This window comes from Sphaeramia orbicularis, chromosome 19, assembly GCF_902148855.1.
Source record: "Sphaeramia orbicularis chromosome 19, fSphaOr1.1, whole genome shotgun sequence".
NCBI classification, from domain to species: domain Eukaryota; kingdom Metazoa; phylum Chordata; class Actinopteri; order Kurtiformes; family Apogonidae; genus Sphaeramia; species Sphaeramia orbicularis.
In genome coordinates this window covers 23,816,872-23,842,351 of record NC_043975.1, presented here as the reverse complement: position 1 = coordinate 23,842,351, position 25,480 = coordinate 23,816,872, and the positions used below count along the sequence as shown (strand labels likewise).

Genomic DNA, 25,480 nt, shown 5'->3' with positions numbered 1-25,480 from the left:
TCACTTCTAATTGTCAAGCTGTGTATTTTTCCTAGATCTTCAAGACCGACCATTGCAGAGTGGAATTAAGGCTGACACACACATTTCAGACCCGTTCCTATCTTCTTGTGGTCAGACACAGCTGCGGACCAAAAAAATCTAAACACTCGCATTCTCTCAAACATACACACAGTCATGCACATGCCTCTTTTTCAACTGCACCAAACTGTTGAAAGGCTTTCAAAGTGCATGTCATGTCAGTCACACCCTCACAGTTATTTGCAAATGCCCACCAATGGCGGAAAAGATTGTTTATTTCTCTTTAAACAAATGACCACACACAGCCTAGTTCTATGTATTCAGCTTTCACTGATATGTTTTCCCACCCTATTTAAGGCTGAATAAAAAGCACTCAAGTGTGTGTGTACAGTTAATGATATCAGGAACTGGAGTGAAATGTCCTCATTAGTAAGAATGTTAACTTATCAAACTGAGACTGGAGATATGGCCGGGCAGTACTCCAACGAAGGAATTTGTCCTGTTTGTACTGCTGATGTGAGACAGAATAGTCCAATGTGTGCAGATCTGTGGCAGTGCTGTGACAAGACTCATTTGTAAATCTAGAGTAACCTTAAAACCTGAGTCATTTCACTTCAACATCAGAAGACTGATCCTCTGCCATGGCTGCGCCTTCTGTTTCAAAACAAAACAAAATCAGCACTTCGGTGTGAAAACTGGCAAATACTGCTCAACTAATGTAAGCTAATTGTAATTAAACATATTTATACTACTTCCAGTTATCAGTTCTTACACCTACATAATATGTTCCCTCAACGGTGTAATGTGCACATGTCATATTGTGGTGAAGTGCAAAGTCCACCAAAGCAAATTAAATCAACCACAACTACCCAAGCAGGAGAAAATACTATAAAAGACCATTTGGTCACGAATACAAATGCAACATTAGTTATATGAAATTACATTGGTGACAGAAAGGATAATGTTGGCCTAAAACAGGCACTTTGTTGACCTGGTGAGTCAATGTGTTAACCTGTCACTTCAGAGAAGTTGCCACAAGTCTCACCTGCTTTTGTGTGTTGACCCCAATTGTAGCACTGAAATTCAAGTAAGGAAGGTTTGCTCTTAAAATGTTTACAAAATCATGTTAATATCACTGTTTGTTTTGACCATTCAGAGCCTTTTACCTAATGGCATAATAGCACTGGTCAACACTCCAAGTAGGTGGCAGTAATGCACCTTAAAGGAGTGATATTGCTTTTTTAAATTGAATTATGCATTTGAAAACATTTCTCTGTGCTCTACATAAACTATAAATGCTATGCTTGGGTCTGAATTCTTCATTAATTAAACTCCAAAGGACCATCTTCAACCCTATTTTGAGTTAAGACATGAGAAAGGTCGTTTTGAGAGCTGGCCCTTTAAATGCACATGACCCCATACCCTCCAGGTTGTTGGCTGTGCTTTCTGTCCCGTTCATTCACTTGAGTTCATTAATACAACCAACAACTGAACATTTTCGGTGATTGGCTCAAAGTTTGGACATATTTTCAGTATGGACTACAACCGCTGCTGCTGATAAACAATTATGGCGTACTCAGAAAAATGTTTGAAGTCTTGACCTTATATGTGCAAATGTAATGACATAACTAGTTATAAAGCATAACAAATTAAGAAGGAATTGACACAGTTTGTAGAAATGCACTTGATTTTTGCCAGAATGAATATAAAAATAGCTTTACAGCACCAGGAGGGTTCAAATTCAAACTTTTTGAACTATTAGGGTCCAAATATACAAATAAATGTATCAAAGACTAATAAAAGTGGGTTTAGCAAAATATGACCCCTTTAAGACAGGGTACAACTTGCTATAACACAGAAAAAAGAAGTCTTAAGTGTTCTAAGCAGCTTTAGAAACACAGTGCACTCCCTCTGTAAATATAAATAGTTCATTCCTAGGTCACGAAAACACAGCAGTTCTTCCATTCAGGTCATTAAACAATAATGAAAACATAATTATGAATTTTACATTCCATTTCTGTAAGTAGATCCTCCTGAGTCTTATACACTGAACATTTAAGTAGGTCTTCTTCCTGTGATGTTAAATAAACATGATCTTTATGAAGCATGGACTCCAGATTTGAAGGCTTTACTATCATCCTCAAAGCCATCCACCAGGATTTTGGCATGTAACCCGAGTCCTCCATCACACTAGGAGGCAGTATAAATGATGGAGTAAGCGATGCGATATGACACTTGAGCCATGCATGATGTAGTATGGCGTCACCTCTAAACATAAGGCACTTGCATATTCCTTAAAGGCCCCCTGCCTTAGAGGCTTAACACAGTCTTCTCTAAAGAACAGAAATAGACAACAGTCATCTATCCTGAGTAGGCGACCAAAAATGAACATCTTTTATGTTGTTGATGGAGTTAAAGAGCCAGACTTGAAAGTAGTCTTTGATCCGATCAAAGTACGAAAAAGAACACTCCTCTCTTTTTCCTGTTTCAGGCTTGGTTTTTATTTATTTATTTGCTTGCGTTCCACCCCTTTGCCTTGCTTCTCGGTCCAGGCAGTGAGGATACAACATGTTTTCCCTCCGCAGTGAAGCTTTCCCAGATCTTGCCCATATCTTCACAGGCAAAGGGACTGATTATCGGCAGGGCAGAGGTAATGCGGCTCTGTTCAGCATTAATTGGCTGATTAACATGAGGACAGTTTAGCACTTCACTGTCCCACACTCAGGCCATTAATCAAGAGAGTGGCTGTGCCAGCTGAACCACTGCCAACCGCTCTGCACAGATCACTGTGAAGAGAGCGAGAAGCGAGCGGTACAGGTTCAGCCCAGCACACAAAGCTGAAAGGAGGACGTGATCCACTCTTTGGCCAGACCCAGTACTGCAGTCTCCAACAGTGGTGCTTCTAATTAGACTTGTAGACACTGTGAAAGCTATACATTGTAGATTTAGTTCAGTTAAAATAAAGTTGGCGCTACGCTCAATTCAGTTTATTTATAGAGCCATATATCACAACAAAATTGCCTCACGGGGCTTTACAGAAATTGTTGAATTTATAAAAAAAAAAAAAAAATAACACAATGGCAATTAGGGCTGGGTATCATGGGCAATTTCCATAATCGATTCGATTTTGATTCATAAGGTTCTGAATCGATTAATCACAATTCGATTCAATATCGATTCGATTCAGTATTAATTGATTGATTCAGAGTGATTTAGTGATATCAAAGTATAATTTTGAGTTGTAACCTGATTATTTAAGTACTGCAGTCATGCAACACATCAATACTGGGATCAATATTGATATTAGAAAGGAAAAAAATATGACATTTCAGCAGTAATTTGCTGAATGTGCTCTTAAATAATGAACGGGACAGAAACATTGCCATGTTTTTACAGTGGCTAAGAACGGACTTTGTCACCTTTATTCTGTTTTATGACTGGAGGCTACTGCTCACTGGGGGTGGGGTGGGGTGGGGTGGGGGGTGCACTCCATGATTGTTGGCTGGAGTGAAGCGGGGCTGGGGGGTGCACGCGCTCTGTGAATGTTGGTCGGGGGGGTAGCAGCGTAGCGGTCGGACATTGTCGCTGTACCATTCCTCTAACTTCATACTCAGCCATAGGTGATAGTATGGATCCAAGTTATTATTCCAAGAACAACCAGCTTCCGCAACTCACCAGGCAGCCACTTCCTTCACACTGCGGGTTCGAGTTTGAGGCCGGAGGACCTCCAGCAGAGGGGTTTCCCCACCGCGTCTTTTCCACGTCTTTTTCACAAGAGAGCAAGTCTTCCCCAGGGGTTCGCAAGACAGAGCCGCCCGCGGTTCCGCGTACTCCCGGTCCTGCTCTGAAAAATCGATCTCATCCACTATTAATCGATTACACAAAATTAAAATGAGATCGATCTAAGATCAATTAAATCGATTTTTTTACCCAGCCCTAACGGCAATGATAAAACAGTCAAGTGGGCTTCCCCCTTTCTTAGACCCTCCTTCTCAGCAAGGAATACCTCCAAAAAAAGTGGGAAAAAGAGAAACCTCAGGAAGAACCACAGTGAAGGAAAGTTCCAACCCCATGGATGAACAGGCTGTAGATGTGACCAGGACTCACTGGGGTACATGCAGACAGCTGAGGGGGTACATCTGGTGGGGGTGAGGAGATCCATCCAGACAGGTGAGGGTAAGGGAGGAGGTCTGGGGTCCCAGGTCAGGACGGGGCACAGATGGGTCATCTCAGGTCCTGTCTGATGACAAATGATTTGGTACATGAATCTGGTACTGAGGGAATTTGTGAAAGTGGGCCACGCAATTTGGGGAAAGACATTTTGTGAATTATGGCTCCTGTCATATAAAGTAAAAAGTCTGATGAAGACTCATATTAATCGAATGTGACACACTGAAGTTTGCCACTGAAATGAAAAATAAATCAAATCTAGTAATCACTGACTTGCATCTAAATTTTTATTTTCTGTAATATGACTATAGTATTTGATCCTGCAAACCCCACCCTCCAACCGCATGTTCCCAAGTAGGATTATTTGAAATTCCTTGAAACATTTTTATGGGAAACTGTAGATGTATAAAAGTTTTAAAGATGATGTTACTCAATCAATGGATCGTAAAGAGCTGGTTGTTCAAGAAGCATCCGCCAGCTGTTCATCGCAGTTTTCCAGACCACGACACGTCTCCTGTTTTATCTGTCACCTCAACTGCAAGTTAGGCTAAGCACATACTGTCCTTATTTCAGCAACAAAAGTGAAGTGATTCAGATGATCTTCAGATTTTTGTGTAAACATTTTTTTCTGTGCTTGACGGTAGAGGTGTTGATCTTGTTCTTAAATCCATCTCTTTCCGACAAACACGGATATAGCTGTGAGTATCTTCAGACCTTGTCAATCACTAACCCTCCCATGTTCCACAACATCTAGCAGTGATTCTTAAAGGATCAGCACACTTCTTTCATACTGTATTTCACAGATAAAAGTGTGACAGATATATTTCCTGCCTCTTTTCAAAGTCTTCAACCTTTTGGCGTCCACATATAAACACACATTTGTTGGTGTTGACTCTTTAATAAGTACTTTGGAGTTCTCAAACGGGTTCTTCAGGGAAACTGGAACAGGAAAATTACTACATTTGTCACATAGTTCAGGAGTTGACTTCAATTGCATTTCTGTCCCAGAACTGCAGTCTAAACAAACACACTCAAATTCTGCACACTCCTCTCCACAATACTAGCATTTTTTTCCCCTTGTTGTAAATAGTCGGGCTACACATCTGCATGTTTCCTGTTTCATTTGTCTACAAAACATTGCATATGTCTTGCTAAAACTTGTAACTTCTGAGGAAAGCTAATCTGTGTACATCTTGTATGTCAAATGGTTGATCAGAGAGAGTTCACAGTTGGTGTCAAAAGCGGCTTTGAGAACTAGCTTTTTGTTTTTTTGGCTTGCAAGCCAGCATAGTAACACCACCCACCACGGCCAGTGTTTGAGTCTGCCATTCATCTCCAATGTGCAAACAGGTGACACTCTGACAAGTGATGACTTGGTCTTTTTGTTGGTTTGAGCCTGTGCACCTGGATTTCCATCGGCAGAGTGGGACAGACATGTTGTTTAGTCCAGCTGATGTTTCTGTGAGCCAAAGCCGTGCAGCTGCTCAGCTGTATGTGTTCTTGTGTCTGTGTTTAGGCACAGTCTTGCCTCTCAAGTAAACATACGTTATTGCACGCTGTGTTGTTACTGTATCCAAGGTTCCTGTGGAGGATATAGGTGTATAATGACTTCAAAATAAGAATCAAAAAATGGATTTCCTTGCCCTAGATCAGGGTTGTCAAGCTCATTTTAGTTCTGGGGCCACATTTTGCCTAATATGATCTCTTTTTCAGAGTGATACCAGTCGATAATCAGCTATGTGCTCTTTTCTGCTCCCAACTACTATTGCATGTGCCTTGAAGAAATTCACTATGGCCCGACCTTGAAGTCAGGTGCATTTACTGGAGGATATTACAAACTCTGCACGATGAGAATCAAGGTTGTTTAATCCCACATACAAAGTGAGAAACACAAAATTGCCAAGTCAATCCACCAACAAATGCCAGGAAATGAATCTTTTAATATTGTCAGTGACTAGACCAAAGCAGTTGTGTTTCAGTAACTGTATGTCATTTATGTTGTTTTTTTCATTCTTAAATAATGGTTATTTTACGCCCTTACATTTTATTTTGAGTGGAATTAAAAACATCTTAGTCTTAAATCTAACTTGGTTTAAGCTCTTGAACCCACTCAGACATGCACAGCCCCACCCATTCTTGTTTATCATGTGGATGCAAAGAGGCCATTCATACATTTGTGGGATGTATTAGATTAGAAAAGGATAGCACATCTGTTTGAGTAATATTCATGTCTGATCTCCCTAAATAAATGCTAATGGAGCTGGGCTTCATGTCAGCTACTGATTGAACAAAAGATTTTTTTAGTATTTGACTGAGCCACACAGCCGTTAAACACTTACTGCCTCCTATAATAAAACTACCTTCAAACAGACATACTTCATAGGTTTGCATCACCATAAAATATATAAATGATACACAGCAAACTTATCTTCTCCTGCCTCCACACAAGAATAGGAAATGCCTCCCTGCAGCCTGTTATCAATTGAGCCCCGGTGGTTGGCTGTGGATCACGTTCTGTCTTTGATAGCGAGGAGGATTTGGCAGCTGTACACCCCCTCTCTTTTGCTTCTCACTTTGGTCTCGCCTGTTTTCCGTCCTCATCATCTGGCAGATAATTGTTCCTACAGTTATGGGTTTTGTGTGCGTGTGTTTGTGTTCATAATTGAAAGCAGCAGCCAGACTTCCATAACTTCCGGTTTAAACCCCCAGCCGCCTCTCTATGGATGTCTCAAGTGGGTCTACAGGAGCAGGTTTGGGATTGATCCAGGCATTTTTTGGATAAGAATGTATTAGGGAAACTACAGTGGTGTTGCCCAGACTCTTATTTTAAATGGCAAACTGTCCCAATGGGACTTTCCTGTAAATCTTGAGAAGAGAATTTGTGCATAAAATGAATGTTACTGACCATTTTCTTCAGAATTGCCTTAATATCTTGAATAGGTAAACCAAAACAAAGACGTGTGTTACATTTATACACATGCTATTCTAAATACACACTGCTAACATACGATATGCACACTAAATACAGCCAATGCTACCAAAACATGCCACATGGTGAAGACTTTTTGGAAATGCTCAAAATAAAAGTCACCTGTTTGTCACACCCAGCTTTGCGAATGAATAGTCTAAAACATCACTTAAAAACCTTGGTTTCTTACAGGCTACAAGTCAAAAAGTTAATGAAATTTATGTGACTTTCCCTTTAAAATTAGCTCTCACACTACTGTGTTCTAAAAAAAACTAACAAAATGTGTAATGTATGTTTATTACAATCCTATATGCTTTATGCGTTTTGCAAAAAGGGGTTTGAAATTTTAAAAAGTGGAATATTTAGCATTGTTGGTTATATTTTAATTTAATTAATGCATTTTACATTAAAAAATAATAATTTTAACTTTTCTAAATGAGGTCATCAAAGGCACAGTGATATGGACTTTAATATACGCTTCCTTTATTGATAAAATGGGATTTTTTTTTTTAAGTGACACCAGAATTTACTTGTGATAAGACATATATATTTTGTCAGAATGTACTGTGCTGTGCAGCTCTATTGTGCTTGTTGCTGTGGAAACCAACAAAGCTGCTACCATCAAGTCATATGCCAGTTGTAGGTGAAAATGTCCTTTAAAATCTGTGACACTTCATCAGTTTCAGACTTATGTATGCTGAAGTGTTGCTTGTAGACCTACCTGTGACAACACACACACACAGACACACATGTGCACCAGTAAACACGAATGGCCCAATTATTGTAACGCCACCACTCCAACACGTGGATGTGTTGGGCGTAAATAATGATATGAGCTGAAAGGGCCACTGATGTGAACCAGATGGGGCAGCGCGACTTGAAAGGCAAAACAGGCAACAAACAAGAGCAGAACTGGACAAACAGTGACACGACGTACCTGGAACACACAGTGAGGGACATGGTATCTGTACTGTTGACATCCCATCAGCCACATACACACAGGGCAGGTCCATCCAAACAAAGACAAAGACTGAAAACACAGTGGATTGTCATTCTGGATGATAGTCTCTGCTAAGTTCTTTACTTTTATTGGCCTGTTCAGGTGCCTTACAGTGTACTGATGTCCACAGCATCATTCGTTTTCCTTTTTTCATCCGTAGATGATGTTATTGGAAACTAAGTGGATTCTTTTTATGTGAGCAGTGTTGCATTGTGCTTGGCCCTCCGCCTGCCTGAGGCCTGTTTCAGCACCGCTCTGCTCTGGCCTGGCCTGGCCTGGCTACAAAGTGGCTTTCTCACTGAGGCGGCCCCTGACCTCTTGACGCATTTCCTGACCCAGGAAATAGAATTAACACCTCAGCTCGGCCTTGGGGTCCCACAGCAACGTACACAGCTGCGTATTAGCCCTAGCCCTGGCCAGACGGACCTAGATAAGCTAGCGCTCACTGCACCTTAAACTAAAATGGAAAGGCAAAAGGGAATATCAAGTGAATGTATTCCATTAGATCTAAGCAGCACCTGGAATAAAATGAGCTGTATTTCACCCCTTGTCTGCATTTTTGATATCGTACTTTACATTTTAAAGCTGCAGTATACAGGGAAAAAAAAAAAACGAACTGTACACAGCTGCACAACTGATCTTTGACAGAAAAACAGCCATAGTGGTTCTCAATTTTCCTATATAATGGTACTAAAATGTTATCGTCCATTTCAGACTGGAATTCACAACCCAATGTCGAGTCCTTATCAAACATGTTTGATCTTTTCCCGATGGCTGGTATTGGTGTCTTGAGTTCAAGTCATCAGCTTTGTAACATGAGATATTTTATGCATTTAGCTGTAATAGTTCAGCTCACCCTTCTAATGTTGTTAAAATATATACTGTAGGAAATGCAATACCATCTACCAGTGTTTTTTTAATAATAAGCCTGCCTTTCAGCGTCATGTGTGGTAAATGTAGAAAGTGGAAGGTAAGAAGAAGAGTGGGTTATAGATCTACCTATTAGATATGTTTTATGTGGATCACATATCAGAGTAGATTGATCTTGATATTTCACATTGAAGTGCGTTATCTGTTTTCGTCATTAGTTAAAGGCTCTTATACGAGGCAGGCAAATACACACTCTCTCACCCTCACACACAAATACACACACAGATTAGCCAGTTCCTGCGTTTAAGCACCCCATGTGTTTGCATTTTAGTCACACATTGCCAATCTCATGGGAGCACTTTGAAGCATACTCCTCCAGAGCAGATCATAAAACAGGAGTATAAGTAGTTTTTCACATAGTTGTATTCCAGAACACCCCTCGCCACCACCTTCCACCCAACAGCTCACTGCCTCCACCTTCCACCTCCAGTCCATTTACTTTAGAAGTGCAGGGCAAGCCATCGGTTCAGAGGTTTTGCTGTGACCAGGCCTTAAGCAGCTCCACTCACACTCGTCTCTCCAGATGTTCAGTGGAAATGCCCAAGAGAGGCAGACAGGGTGGAAGTGCACCATTGTGCAGCTAAAACAATTCTACACTGCAAGTCATTTTAAACGAACAAGATGAGACTGTCTTTGAAAGGTTTGACATATCACTGAATGAGTGTATTTGCAATGAGTTAGATGAAAAAAGGCCTGGACAGGTTCCTAAATATCTTCTGTCAAATAATCTGAACATTTAGCCTCATGTCATGTTCTTAAAAATTTATTGGATTTAATGTTAGCTTGACTAGATGGGATTTATTTCTTTGACATGAACAGCACAATAGCACTGGACCTGCAATCCATACAATTATATATCAGATGCACTATATTAAATGTATGCAGCAAAACATGAATTTTAATGTTTGTATATTTAAAAAAAAAAAAAAAGGGGGGGGGGGTAAATAAACTCTCAAAGGGACTTGCCTATATTGTATTTGATGTATAAATACATTACGTGTCATGAAAACATCTTTATAAGAATATTATTCATATAATATAATGTTTTACCATAATATCATGTTAATTTAACTGATTAAAATTGTGTGCTACTTTCATCTCAGTTAGTAGTAGGTCCATAGTTTTGCTGGTTTAATAAAGAAGGCTGATTGTCGAAATTGCAGTGCTGCACTTTGTATTTACTGAGCCCTGTGTGTGTATGTTGAAACAAATTCACTCAGTTGGGGGGGGGACCATGGAAACCTTAAAAAATTAGCCTCAGGTTGGAATCACTTGAAACTGAATATAATGTGTTTATCCAAGATGTGACAGTGATGCGACCACAATGGTTTGTGGGACATAGTTTTTATTGTCTGATTACTAATTATATAGTGATTTAATGTGAAATCATGAAATTGAAACCTGTGGAGTTTTTGTTTGAAACACTCAACTTTAGTATCAACAGTCACAGGAAAGAATCAGAAAAACAACCACTAGAAAATAAAGTAAATACCTGCCTCCCACAGTATGGTCAGTATTCACATCAGGAGTAAAAGTCCAGCCCAAACAAAATAGATGGTGAAATGGGTCGTAAAGCAGTCAGTTGTCTCAAAATGTCTTGAAATGAACTTGCTGAAGCCTGCAGGAACCCCTCTTTTTGCATCTAAATGTACTTTTCCATTGGTTTAGGTGTCACCGTGTTGCTTTGTGTTCCACCTGCATTAGTAACCCACTCTCCCTTGTGTCTCCACAGTACTTTGAGGTGCCCTTTGACTCCAACATGAACCGCACCAAGAATCGTCCACTCGTCAGAGGACAGATCAGGTACAGTTTATACTTTTCTGCTTTGGAAGAACTCAAGTAACATCTTTACTTCTGCAAAAACTATGCCTAAGGAGAATGTTCAAAGAGTGAAGGCAGGTTTGTGTAGAGTTCAGTGTAGAATTAGACATGCCGATTGTGTCCTGTAACAGAGCCGGTGCCAAATACACACTATCCTTTATGCAAATGATTGGTGTATCTGGAACTGAACTGTATCCTTTCATTGTCTCACTGAAGAACCTTGTTTCCTGTGAATAGTATTGTCTCTTTTTTTCTACCAATGTTCTAATGAAAAATTACACCTTAGATAAGAGCAAAGCAGCCAGAGACTGTACCTGCCAATAAAAGAAATGCATACCAGCACTAGAAATTCTCCACTTTACACCTGTCAGATGTAATGTGAGCTTCGTAGCTTGTTGAGAGGAAGCAGGTCGGGGTTAGGGTGTAGTTTACCGGACCACCCCTACTTTGCTAGCTTCACTCTTTAGATGTCAGATAACCTTTGTATTGAGGCTCAGTGAACTTCTTGCTTGGCCACGCTCCGACAAACTGAGTAGAGCAACAGGATAGCCTCATCTTTACATGCCCTCTTGAGCAACTGCCAAATGTTAGCAGCAGGCAGATACACAGACTCAGTGATGCACAAACCAAAAAACCAACCGTATCTGCTGTACCAACTGTGAGTGCTAGGAAACTGCCTCCTTTGCATTTGGCTCTTCACTCATACTCTGCTTTGGATTGGGTATTGTTAAAAAAGTGTCTAATCCTAGCATAGATACTTTATGGTACCTGAACAATGCTGCTTTTTTTATATCAATGTCACATTTTAGCAATTTCCACACACACTGTACACAACAATGTGTATCTTTAGTTTTCTTTTTCATAATTTTTGCATTTTTACACACAAAGTAAAAAATACAATATAATTTTGTAAAAAAAACCAAAATCACTGAATATTAGTTTTTTTCCCTGGAATCCTGGGGGTAATATAATGTTATGTCCTTTCCATCTGCATCAAACTAAGGCATTCCGTCATGGTTTTAAGTGTCTTCCACCTGAAAACGCTCCATTTAACGATCTATCCGGGGAGCTAGATCACCCACTACCCACCAATTCCCAAAAGAACACAAGATCTTACCCTAGCAGTGCACAAAAAAGAGGGAGGTGATAGCAAAGGCAAATACGGTGCCGCTTTAAGAGAAGCCAAGACCTTCCAGTACCAGTTTTATCTATGTGAAGCACATACACTGCAACTAGTGGAGGCTGAATACTTCTCTTGCACAATAAAATCAGTATAGGTACATTATGGTTGAAATTGTGGACGCTGACCTTTAGCAATCTCCTCCCAGTTTGAGGAATTTCCCATTGACGCACTGTTTAAAAATGGCTTCTTTTGCCAGTGAGCTGTTGATTGAAGATGTTCCTTCGCTCTCTAAACATAGCGTCTTTTCTCAAGCTTTTAGCCTGTCTCTGACAAGAGGAGGTGTGTGTTTGTCTGCTGGTAAGACACGTTTTAAAACTGGCTCTGTGCAGAGACAGATAGCAGATGGGACATGGTACTGGCCTTTCAAACAAACCGTCACAAGGACATGTTTGACACATTTTACACGCTGTCTTTAGAGGGATGCTTTGTATATGCCCAAGGATGTTTGCGTCTGTCTTTAAGGAGTTTATCTGCCCCATATGTTGTCTGTCTCGGAAAGAGTTTGTCATCTTATATCAAGAAGACTATATTGTGGCACCTCCCTACCTTTATTGTTCCTTTATGTTTCTCTGTGAAATGTTGAAGAGTCTCCTTCCTTTGTTGTGGTTTGCAGAGTCTTCCATGATAGCTCACATCTCGGTAATAGAAGGAGCACATTAGTTCGCTTTGAAATCCCCTTAAGGTGGGGACATATGTAGAGATTTCTGTCACTTGTAGTTTGACTAGGTTGTTTTGACCTCACTAGGCTTAGCTTGAGTAGAAAGAAAATTGAGAGAAAATGTTTGTAGTTTTCCACTTGGTCAGTTTAGTTTGTAAACTTTGTAGCAGTAAAACACATGGACACTTTTTAGTTTGGAAGGTTGTTCATCAGTCCTGAATTATTATTTTTCTTCCAAAGGTATAATTATTTAAATGTACCTTTTTGTATGAACTCCTTACAAATACCACACTTTCCAAAAAATACAACTTTTAAAAACAAAACTAAATCTAAGCATTATCAAAAATGAAAACTAAGCAAGCAAAGCTGCTTTTAATGGGAGATACAGTCACAGAAAAAAATAATTAGACCACCCTTGTTTTCTTCATTTTCTTGTTCATTTTAATGCCTGGTACAACTAAAGGTACATTTGTTTGGACAAATATAATGATAACAACAAAAATAGCTCATAAGAGTTTAATTTCAGAGCTGATAACTAGCCATTTTCCATGGTTTTCTTGATAATAACCAAAATCATCATTGTACTGCCAAAAACAGTGCTTTTAGGCATTCCATGTTTTCTTTTCTGTTTTAGTCACAAGGTACACACAAGAGTTAGTACTTGATTGCATAAACATTGTTTTTGATGACTTTTGATGGTCTAATATTTTTTTCCGCGACTATATATCTAGTGTTTCTACTTAAAAATATTCAACTATGACCTAAAATTATCATTACAGTGTTAAAAATGAAGAGCTCTTATGTTGATTTATGTGGCCACTAGAGGGTGTAGTGAGTCACTCTGCTGGTCTCCCATGATGAGGAAAGCTATTGTCGCAAGGCCTTTGACGAAAGTATTAGAAAATGATGAAATGGGATGAGAACCATGAAGAAACAACTCAAAGAAAGTGATAAAAGCTACAAACACTGTTGTTTTCTCCACTGAACACAGCTCTAAATGAAAAGAATGGAGTTTGAATGGCAGTTTTTTCTACACAAGTGAGTTTGATTATGAGGTTTATGAAGATACAAAGTTATTATGGGATGTTATTAGGCCTATCTTTGCTAAGCTGCTGTTTGTTGATCCAAGGTTCAGACTAAACTGTAACAGTTTGGACCTTGTTTGGATGATTCCAGACCTGTAGTGGAGCTACTGACACAGAAAGTACAGAAAACTGAGGTGATTGATGGTTTTACTGTGGCTGTTTTCTGTTTAAAAATTGAGGTAATTTAACACAGCTATAATGTAAAATATTAGCTTAAATAGTAAAGCGGGGTACACACATAACGATGATCAGGCTGTTTTTGTCCTGATTTTTCCCCCTTCCTGACCAAGGATGGCAAACGCCAGATTATTTTATGTCTCATAAGATTATCCTATAAGACTATCCTGTGGTCTGAGGTGTGTTGAGAGTGAATTTGTCCAGATAATTGACTCCGAAACAGGTCGGGACGACAATCGTAAATTTTAAACTTGTTCAATATTTATGATCAAAAATCTTCATGTGTGTGGGGAAAGCCGACTACTCCCAACTCATGACTCCGTGAATTGTGACGTGGAATGGAATGTATCCAATCAAGAAGCGAGCTGATTGGGGAACAAGGACGCAGGCATAAATAAAAGCAAGCATGGCGAACGTGAAACATACAATTCAGTGGACCTCAGAAATTCAGGATTTTTTCGTCCAAAATAGTCGCAAGAATACCATCATTCCCTCCTCTTGTATGTCCTCTTCCATGTTGCATGTTGTGTTTTCTGGTTGTTGCTATGTTTCTTCTTCGTTTTTGGTAGATCACATTTGATCACATGAGATTCCTGGCTTGGAGGACTAGATTCTAGATCGGTGGTGGGACAGAATCATTATGTGTGTGGTGTGCTGTGTTGAGGTTATCGGGGCACACCACACACAGTACAATCAAAACTGTTCAATGCCTGATTTTTTTATCTTCATGTGTGGGGTCTGTAACAGATTTAAAAAAAATCTCTTCAGATTTAGAAAATCCTTATGCGTGTACCCCACTTTACCTTCGTGAAGATTATAAAACACTAGTATCTTTGACTGACTTAGAGGTTTTTTTTATTTAAGGAGAAAACTTAATAGTACCATATTTCACATATATGTAGCATTAAACAAAGAGCTTTATACTTTATTCAATGAGTGATGCAGTCTGTTGATACATTTGCAGGTAGGCCTAGTCGTAAGTGTTCAAATACTCAACTTTTTCCTGCTGTTAAGTGTTCGGAACATCAATACTAGAAACAGCCCCTTTAAAAGTTGGTAAAAACTAAATAAAAAGAGAACAAAAAGCTAAGTTGTAACAAATGCTAATGGACAATGAAAATGTTTCATCACTTTATTAAATGCTTCATATTTCTGGAAGCCCTGACCTTAACTGTGGTCTACCCAGATTGTCGTGTTGTGGGCTTTCTGTGTTGACATTACCCACCTGACGTTATGACTGCGGCTGCGTCAGAGGACAGTAAACCCACCTCAGGCCATGTGACGTACTCGGCACGCTGACCCCCCACTTAGGAAGCCACCGCCAGACTATAGACGGCCCCTATGCAGCCTGCCTGGCCCCACCTCAGCCCACATAAAACAGACATAACACCACTAATCACATTAATGCACCCATCTCCCTGCTTAGCCACACCACCGAAATAAAAGCACTGTTTGCTTTTTGAAGAAAAGGCCTGTGTTTGGTCAAGATTTTCATCTAACCTCTCTTTAATTTATGGTGCATTTACTGTTGAATTTGATCCAGACTTTACCATCACTGCTTTCAATAAGAGATGAGGGGGAGGAGGAGGTGGAGCAAGACATGGAGGAGGAGGAGGAGGAGGAAGTCTTCATCTGGTTAAAAGCCTGAGCCGCAGTGGTTTTCTTCAGCTAGTTTTGATCTCTGGCGTGTGCACATGCTCTTCATCTTGCAAGGCTACTTTTATCCTCAACAAACTCTTATCAGATGAGCTTCCTCTAAGCCTCCCGTTCTGAGACTCAGCCATGCTCTGCTGACTGTCAGTGTGTGGCCTCACGGGGCTGTGTGTGTGTGTTTGTGTGTGGATATGTGTGTGTGTGTGTGTGTATGTGTTGAAAATATGAAGCTATCATTGCCTTATCTCGTGTGCTCACAGTCCCGCAAAACTTGATTCTTCCATCGTTCCCAATGCACTGTGGTGACTTTTGTCTTTGCTGAACCAGCACATTTTATTCCACATTTTATCAGTGTATGTGGTCCTCATTTTTAGGTGTCAACGCAGTGAACAACCCAGTGAACCCAGTCACAGCTGCAATGTCAGCCTCTACAATTACATAACAATTAATTGCAATTCAATAAAACGAAATGTCCATGTGTGACTGTGACATTCTCTGTTCTGTTATGTGCACTACGCAGTATATGGTCACATGACTATGGTGTGTAGACCAGGTGACAGAGATATAGAACAAATAAACATGACATCAGATATACAAACATACAGAATTAAGGGGTTTTTTGTATTTTTTTTTTTTTAATGGTACTTTAGGCTCTATGTTTAACAGCAGAAAAATACACGTTTCCCAATGAGCTGTAATTTGTGCATTTCCCCTGATGATCAACCAGGTAGACATTTGTTTATTGCAACCACAAAACACAGTATATAAGAGTATATATGAACAATAATCACAATATGATTCAACATTTTTCACCAAGTTAAACAGCGTATTTAAATTTCAACATTTTTTATTATCGTGTATTTATACATTTGTTTTTGTCTTTTCCATTTATAAATCCTATACTGCTGTGGGGAGCACCCACAGATTTGTTCTAAATTTAACAATGTCTATTCTATTCTATTCTGACAGTAAAACTCATGGTGGGTACAAAAATGGTGGTGTTGCAATGGTGAAATTTTTACAGATGACAACACTATCTGAAAGCTGTTTTTTTTCCTCAGTGTTTCCTACCTTAATGTTAATTTTATGCTGTATTTTTTAATCTAATGGCCTATCTCACATTGAGGTTCTTTATATCCACATGCTCCTTACATTGAGCTGCATCCACTCATTCACATCCGTTCCCTTTTCCTCTTAAGACTAATCTGTTTTTTCCTTTTTGTTCCAGCCCCCTCCACGCTGTGTCCTTTGCTCTGGCCTGTGGAGTTCCCGGCGTCACCCTGCTCACTCTGGCTGTGAACCCGTTGACCGGCGTCCTGGGTGCCCTCAACATCTTCCTGTACACCTGCTGCTACACGCCACTCAAGCGGCTGAGCATCACCAACACCTGGGTGGGGGCGGTGGTGGGTGCTATCCCCCCAATAATGGGCTGGACGGCAGCTACGGGTGCTCTGGAACCAGGTATGTCATCTTACTATTCTGGTACACAAAATGTAATTCTATTCAGGGTTTGTACGTGTGCTTGAAATCCGTAAAAATGTTTGAATGTCAATGTTGTGTTTTCAAGGTCTGAAGAGTGCATGAATTTCAGTTTAAGTGCTTGGAAGTGCTTGCAATTATGTGATTTATTTATTTTTAATATTACAGGGTTCCCGCAGGGTCTTAAAAGTCTTAAAAGTCTTGAATTAACAAATCTGCATTTAAAGCTCTACCGTATGATGTGGCATTTTTACACTTTTCTTTTGTCATCTTAAAATGCTCCTAATAAGTGTGTGTCAAACTAAAATGTAAAAGAAATCCGCCAGGTATTGAAACTCAAAAATGTTTAATTCTCATATATTTCTGATAAAAGTCTGACCAATCATTTTAGTCGGTCCAAATAAAATAATTGGCCGAACCTGACTGAGCCTCCTGTCAATCATCCATTACGGCCGTCCAGCATCCGATCCATTATCGCCGTCTCACATCCGATATGTGTACCGCTGAATCTGACACTTCACTGGCACTGCTTCTCCTGTCACTGACCACAGTCTACTGTCTAGGATGTGTTTGGATAGAACTGACATGCACATATGGAAGGGAAAAAACTGATTTATTAACAGAAACAACAACTGAGGGGCACAAACGGGAGTCTGATGAATGAAGGATGGAGATAAAAGTCTGGAAGTCAGCTGTGCTGGACTGAACAGGTCTGCATAAAGCTCAGCTTTTATGACGGTGGGACTCATACAGATACATGTACATGGTGTTACACAATGTAAGATGATGTAGGATGATAATTGTATGGACTATGAAACCTCAAATGTCCACGGAAAATTCGCGAGGCCGCGTGTTCACAGTGCGCGCGCCCATCCCCTGGGCACTGCAGTGAAGACAGTGACCCAGTACTGCACAGACCAGGTCTACTGATGGAACAGGAGCCGCGGGCCCGCGGCAGGTGCATGAGGCATCTGATTACTGAGGGAGGGGTCCGCGGACACGCCAAAACGGACCGGACCTCCGCCTCTGCTTCCTCCTCCGTTTCCATTGCGCATCAGATGAGAGGAGAAGAGAGGAGGAGGAGCCTCAGAGCTCAGGCAGAGGGAAGGGGGCGGGGCTTTGGAAAGAGGCGGGTTGTTCATGTTCAAACTTTTACTAAGTGCTGTGAGAAATGCCACATCGGTAGGTATAGCTTTAATACCTTAAAAAAGTCTTTCAAAGGTATTAAATTTGATATGGTAGGTCTTAAGTTGCGTTGCCATAAACTTGTTCTTAACTTGTGTTTAAATATGTCTGTTAAATGTTCAAGCTGCAAAGAAAGTAACGTTAGCCTACTCAGTTCCACCCATTCCAACCTGACAATATTATATTGAAATTAGGAACCAATAATCACTAACTTTACCGCCCCCGATGAGAAATCAATCAATCAAAGTTTATTTATATAGCACTTTACAACAACATAACGAAGGCCAAAGTGCTTTACATCTAAAAGCATGATTAAATTATAAGATAGCACATTTTAATCAAATACCATAAATATGCATAAAACAATAAGACACAACACGCACTGATTTTAAAGAAAAGACCACAGATTAAAACCTAATTTTAAAAAAATGACTCAGAACAGTGGGAATCAAGGTGTTTGAATAAATAAATACATTTTCCTAAATTCTACGAGTCACGAATTTTTTGCCAGTTTGGCTGTGAAATGGGCATTAAATTCTGTTCTAATTAGCCTTAAAAAAGTCTTAAATTTAACATGTAGAAACCTGTAGGAACCCTGTATTAACTGCCAGGTTAGATGCCAAGCCAAAGCTACTTACAGAGAGGTGATACATTTTGAAAAATAAAACTTAGTGTCACAAAAGAAAATTCCCAGGTGCTCTCACGTTGACTCCAGGTACAGTTTTATCTTAGTCTTTGTCTCAGTGCAAGTGTACCTGAAGAACATAAAGTGGCTTCCCTTTTTTTGGATAAAACTTTGTGTTCTCCTTGAATTTCTAAACTTTTTGCTATTATAAAACATCGTTTTAAATGTTTATAGCGAAATACTATGTACATCATTGTGATAAAAAATTAGATGTATTCCTGTAGATGTGTATTTTAGTCCAGCGATAAGGTGCTGTGCTGGAAAAATTTGAAAAAGACCCTTAACCCTTAGGGGTCTGAGCCTATGTTGGCCTTTTTTTGAGTGCTTTTCATTTTGCCTTTATATACTATATAAAGATAAGTTTACTATATGCATGTTTGTTTTTTTTTTGTTTTTTTTTCAGGACAACATCTATATCATCTGCCTATTATTTTTTTGCTTTAACCTACTATATCAACACAGAAGGCCAAAAAACACAAAATATATATAAAATCCGATTTGAAAAATGTATAATTTATTGCATAAATAACACAGATGCTTAACAAACCTTTTCAAAGACTTTAATAGTGAATATTGGTTCCAACTAGGTATATAAAATCAAAATTGTAATAAATTAAAGCCATACGCTAATATTTGACGTAATTTTTACACAGGCGTTTTCTCACCCCCACCTCCTTACCTGCAATGCTAATCCAGTCTGTCAATTAGAATCCGCAGATCATTTTTTTCTGTTTTGAAAAAGGACAAAAAATTATGAAGATATGGTCAGAAATATAACGCCCACCCCACCTCATTTATATACTTTTACTCACGTTTGTTTGCTCCAGTTTCAAAACATCAGATCTCCAGTTGTATTTGCTCTATTAATATCAAAAGCAAAAGTGGGAGAGTGTTTCTAGCCCACACTTTCGAATGCAGTTGTCCCAGTGGTCTACGTGACTGACTTCCGACGCTACGTGTTGAAAACGTCATGTGATTCCGTCACAGGGCTGTGACTGTGGACCCCTAAGGGTTAAAAGTGCTTGAAAAGTGCTTGAATTTGTCCTCAAAAAATGTGTGTGAACCTTGTATATTAAAACCATTCCAATTTGTTAACTTTGTCAAAGATGGGAAAGAAAAACAAAACGGAGCAAAGCCAGCTGCTTTTCTGTTGCATGTTTGTGACTCACTCCTGTGCTGTTTTGTTTGTCACCACGACACAAGAGGAAACACAAGCCAAATGTCACCGAAATAAAGGATTATGTTGTGGGGGAGTAGAAAAAAAATAACTTGAATTCCTTGTAGTCAGTACACTTGTTCTTCTGGTTTGATTTATTTGGACGCTCAAATTTGACACTAATTAAAACCATGTAGACTTCTGAAAAGAGGGAAACAGTAAAGATGATCAACTACACACTGGCTTTTAGATCTGAGACAGTAATTGTTAAAATAATATGTAGAGGGAAAAGGCTAAGCCACATTTACATTATGTGTGGTTAGAGATGGATGCTAAACTATGATGCATGTACGACACCAGACAAATAGTACAGATAATATTGACGACTGTGTCTTATTGATTGATGCCAAGGGACTACATGTGCTTTATATCTAATAATGCTGACAATCTTAATATAACATTACACCACTGTATTGTTTCCTGTTAATGTCCTGTGTTATGAACGGACAACTTGATATTTTCCAAAGTGGTTTATTTTAGCTGACTTTTGTTTGTGATGTAAAACTACTTTGACTGGAAGAAGGCCAAGGAAACAGAAAACTAAAGATTTGCAAGACACGTTGAGTTAAAACACATTACAATAAAAGGTAGAAAATGTCATGAAATGGCTCTAAATGTATCAAAGGAGGTGAAAAAAAGAACTATAATTTGTTGTGTGACAATGTTTGTTTTTATTAAAAATGGATTTTATTTTTTAAGAGTACAGTAGAGGGGAAAAAAATTGCTGGACTCCCTTAAAATTTTACACAATTCCAAATATTGTCATGTTTGCAGATTTTGTTTTTCTGTTTCAAAAGGTGTGGCTGCATCAAACAGACAAACAACGCAGATGATTTTTTCCTTTTATTGTTAAGAGAAAATAAAACAGGTTTCAACATGTTTCATTATTTTGCTGAAACATCCAGTTTTGACCTCAGTGGAACAGAGCATGTGCAGAAGGGAGAATGTGGGTTTGGAGAACGGAACAATACTTGTCTAAATGTCCAAAACCATTTATCCACCACTGTATATTTATGGTGAAACATGATCATATTGATGCAAACATAAGTGTTAATACCGAAATAAATATCAGTATATCCAATATCCAACATGTCTTAATCAGAAAATACTCAATATACAATATGATCTGTATCACATCTTGAAAACTATAATAAATTAGATTAGATTAGATTAGATTAGATTAGATTCTATTGGTCCCACATTCAATGGTCAAGGCAGCAACAGAATAAAGTGCAAGAAAAAATGGGCATGCATGAAGATAGTGCGAGACAAACAATATAAAATAAATAATAATAGTAATAGGTAATAAAACTCTAATGACTATATACATATTTATAGTAGAGTGGAAAAGTTCAAAAACTATTTTCCATCACTGTAAAGTTCAGGAGATAGTGTTGAAGTCATTATTTATTTGAAAATATGAATACCTTTTCCTTTGCATCGTGGACTATTATCAATTATTTGTTCTGAAATGTTCTTTAAGTCGTGACAGTAATGAGTTGAACATTATTTCCATGCTAGAATTGTTTAAAAGAAGCTCACTGAAGGAAAGTCTAGAGTTAGATTAACATAGAACCTGCAGACATGTTGAGCCACCCTCTTAACCCATAAAGACCCAAACATCCACCACCGACCAAAAGCATCTATGGATCATCTGTTCACGGTCATCAGATACGACTTATTTGGACGTTCAGAGGCTCCATAGTTACCATGGAAACGTCATCTTCTACAACATTGATTCACCTGTAAAACCCATGGAGATCAATGACAGTGGACGGAAATACTCGGTTTATGTTCAGTTAATGATATATTTGACTGAAAAAGTCACTTTTTTCTGCTGTTTTTGCTGTTTTTGATATAATAACCCTCAACTTTAATCTGAGCTTTTATGAACATCTACATGAACAATAAATTAAATATAGGAAAATACCTGATTTTATTGATAAAATGCAAAATACAGAGGATAATATTATAAAAAATGGTGACAAATCACGAAAGAAAAGTTAGATATAGAGAAAATTTCATTTAGGAACGGCCACAAAAGTAGCACTGGGTCTTTATGGGTTAACCCTGTATAGTTCACTCATAGAAATACTCTGGAATTCCAAATTTCAACCTTTGTGTGTTATTGGAGGATATAACAAGACTTTATGATTTTTGTGAAAAATTTCTAAATTTATTATTGTCGTGTAGAAAATCAAAGTCAGTGAAGTTGCCATATTTGGTTCCTTACCCATAAGTGGCCAAAAAAAAACAAAAATCCAAGAAGTATATATAAAAACAGTACAAGATAAAATGCATGTATGGTGAAAAGACCATCACTTTTAGAGCATTACAATAACATAAGTGCTGATCCAGACCCCTGTAAACATCCACATTATCCCTTTGAACATCATTCCTTACATTAGTACCATTACTTCATGGTACCTAACAAAGCAGGTACACTCACTGTTCATGCAGAGGTGGACCTTACAGACCCTGTAGACCACACTGGACCTGAGATTGTTGACTCACTGTCCTCACTGGAACTGTTGCTGCCAGGGTCAAAACACAGCAATGTCCCATCAGAGAGCAGACTTTAATTGCCATTCCAACATTTATTTCAATATAAAGCAGCTCCTTGTTTTGGAAAATCCCTTTTGGTCCAACTAAAGCAAAAACGAATTTAACCCTTTCATGCATGAGTTCTGAAAAAAAGTATCAAGACTTTTTTTTTTTTTGGATTGATTTTATTACTCAAAATTAGGCTAAAGTTGAAATGCATTTTGAATTTTTTTTTTTTTAAACAGGGTTTTATTAAGAAGATTTTTGAGCTCCTGAGACCCAGAAAGTACAATTTTTTTAATCAAATAATTGCCTGTATTGGATTGGAAACGTTATGATGCAACAGTTTTTTCAGATGCATCTTTAAATTTTTTTCTGGAATGTCCTTTGAGGTTAACAGTTTTTGTTTTTTGTTTTTTTTTTCCATTAAAGCTGTGAAACTCAAAACCCATAGCTGGGTCTTTAGGAGGTTAACTTTATGAGATCACAGAGCAGTCTAAATTATGAAACTAAGATGATACTTTTTTTCACTGTATTTCTTGGGGTCTCTAGACACTGCCCCCATGTGGTTTGGAGAATATTGCCTTTATATCCCTTTGGAAAGTGAACTTAAACTATGTGTCCACAAATGTGGACATCATGCATGAAAGGGTTAAAAGTAAAAATGTGGGTCATTTAACAACACTAATCTGTCAGATTGTCTCTGAAATATCCCGTCAGAGAGATTTCGAATACCGTGTTTGTACTGTCTTATAATATATGCGGAAATGACCAAAAACAGTCGCTGGCCTGATAAAGGGTTAACTCTCCTCCTGTTTCCGCCTGTAGGTGCTCTGTTGCTGGGTGCCTTCCTGTACAGCTGGCAGTTCCCCCACTTCAACGCCCTCAGCTGGAACTTGAGGGAGGACTACTCCAGAGGAGGCTACCGCATGATGTCTGTCACCCACCCGGGCTTGTGTAAACGCGTGGCCCTGCGCCACAGCCTGGGTCTGATCGGCCTGTCCACGCTGGCGCCCGCGCTGGACGTCACCACCTGGACTTTCCCCGTCATCTCCTTACCCATCAACCTGTACATCAGCTACCTGGCGTTCCGCTTCTACCGCCGGGGGGACCGCAGCAGCGCCCGCAAGCTGTTCTTCTGCAGCCTGTGGCACCTGCCCATGCTGCTGCTGCTGGCACTCACATGTAAAAAGCCTCGCAGGGATCAGGAGACCCCCGCTCTACCTCCGGCTGCCTCTGCGCTCGCTCTGCAAAGCTAGCTCCTGTCCAAGTCCGTCAACAGAATCAGACCTCTGAGAGTCTCCCTCTGGTGCTCGTCGGACACATTGTGTAACCTGTGTTTGATCGAAACTCACCGCAGTCCCAAAAACGAGCTGGAATTGTCGTGGATCAAAAATTACAGAAAACACTGAATTATTACAGGAGGTTGTAGTCATTTCGAAGTGTGTGCGTCCTGTATATATACTGTATTTATTTATCGAGCTCACCAACAGATCCTCTATGTTGTACATTACTGATATTAAGTAACAATGTACAGTGTTAATTGCTCCTATGGATTCACAGATTCGCCACTGCATTGTATAAATGCAAAATAAAATAAGGCTTTTCTTTATGTAAATCAAAGGATTTATGTTTATTTTTCAATGACTTGAAAATAGGAAGGATGTAAGCAGCTGCGAGTCTGCACTGGACATTCACTGGACCCCAGTAAGTCGACAGTCAGTAAGCCTCAGTGTACTTTGCTCTGATGTGTCCTTATTCATTTACATAACGCTTGAATTCAACACGGTTTGCCGGCACAAAAACAAAGAGAACCATTCCCTCTGTAAGAAACACAAGGGCATATGTTCTCTGACAATAAACATATTCTGCTTCTACTCTTTGTGTCATTGTTCCTTCGCTGTTTCCACTTAAAGGTCCTCTCCACTCATGTCATAAAACACCTTCAAATACTGTGTGTTCAATAATACCTACATTATAACAAGGTTTGTACTTAGTCATCTCATTATAAACATCTCCAGCAGCCCAGAGTATGCAAACGCCAAATACTGGAGCTGCTGAACTCAAGATGGTTTCTAGTGAGGGGATGCTTTAACCTCCTGAGACCCAGAGAATTAAAGGTTTTGGGTTTTTACATTAAATGATTACCTTGATTGGAAACGGTATGATGCAACATTTTTTCTTAATTTTCTATGGAAAGTCTTTTGCATTTATTTTTTTATTTTTATTTTTTTTAAGTAAAGCTGTGAAACTTGTCTCCTACAAAGGACAAAAATGCATTGCTGGGTGTCAGGAGGTTAAACCAGGGGTGTCAAACATAGGGATCGTGGGCCAAAACAGGCCCATCAAAGGGTCCAATACGGCCCATGGAAGGAATATGTGAAATGCAAAAATTATACTGAAGACATTAAGACAAGGGTGTTAAAATCAGTTTAGGTCAGGGGTCACATTCAGACCAGTAAAGTACTATCATAAGAACCTGTAAATCAGGGGTGTCTAACTCATTTTCTTTCTTTTTTTTTTGATCTCCAGTAAAATAAAAACATGATTTCCAATAAATAATGACAACTCCAAATTTTTATAATTTAAATAATTATAGTCTTTTTTTTATCCTTTTTTTTTTTTTTAAGGAAGGTGATAAAGTGAATGCTAACAGGAGGAGGATGAGTTCACAGACAATCGTAAAACCAAAAAAAAAGTTTTAAATG

At 39.0% G+C, this 25,480-nt stretch overlaps 1 protein-coding gene across 1 annotated transcript in view; it reads left to right on the top strand.

The window, feature by feature from the left end:
• The window catches only part of cox10 (cytochrome c oxidase assembly factor heme A:farnesyltransferase COX10), a 43,416-nt gene extending 18,767 nt beyond the window's left edge, over nucleotides 1–24,649 (top strand). The window contains exons 5-7 of the mRNA XM_030122263.1: nucleotides 10,819–10,889; nucleotides 16,892–17,124; nucleotides 23,601–24,649. Coding sequence (XP_029978123.1) covers nucleotides 10,819–10,889; nucleotides 16,892–17,124; nucleotides 23,601–24,031 — 735 coding nt within the window. The 3' untranslated portion in view covers nucleotides 24,032–24,649. The remainder of the gene's footprint in view (nucleotides 1–10,818; nucleotides 10,890–16,891; nucleotides 17,125–23,600) is intronic.
• Nucleotides 24,650–25,480: the final 831 nt, after the last annotated feature.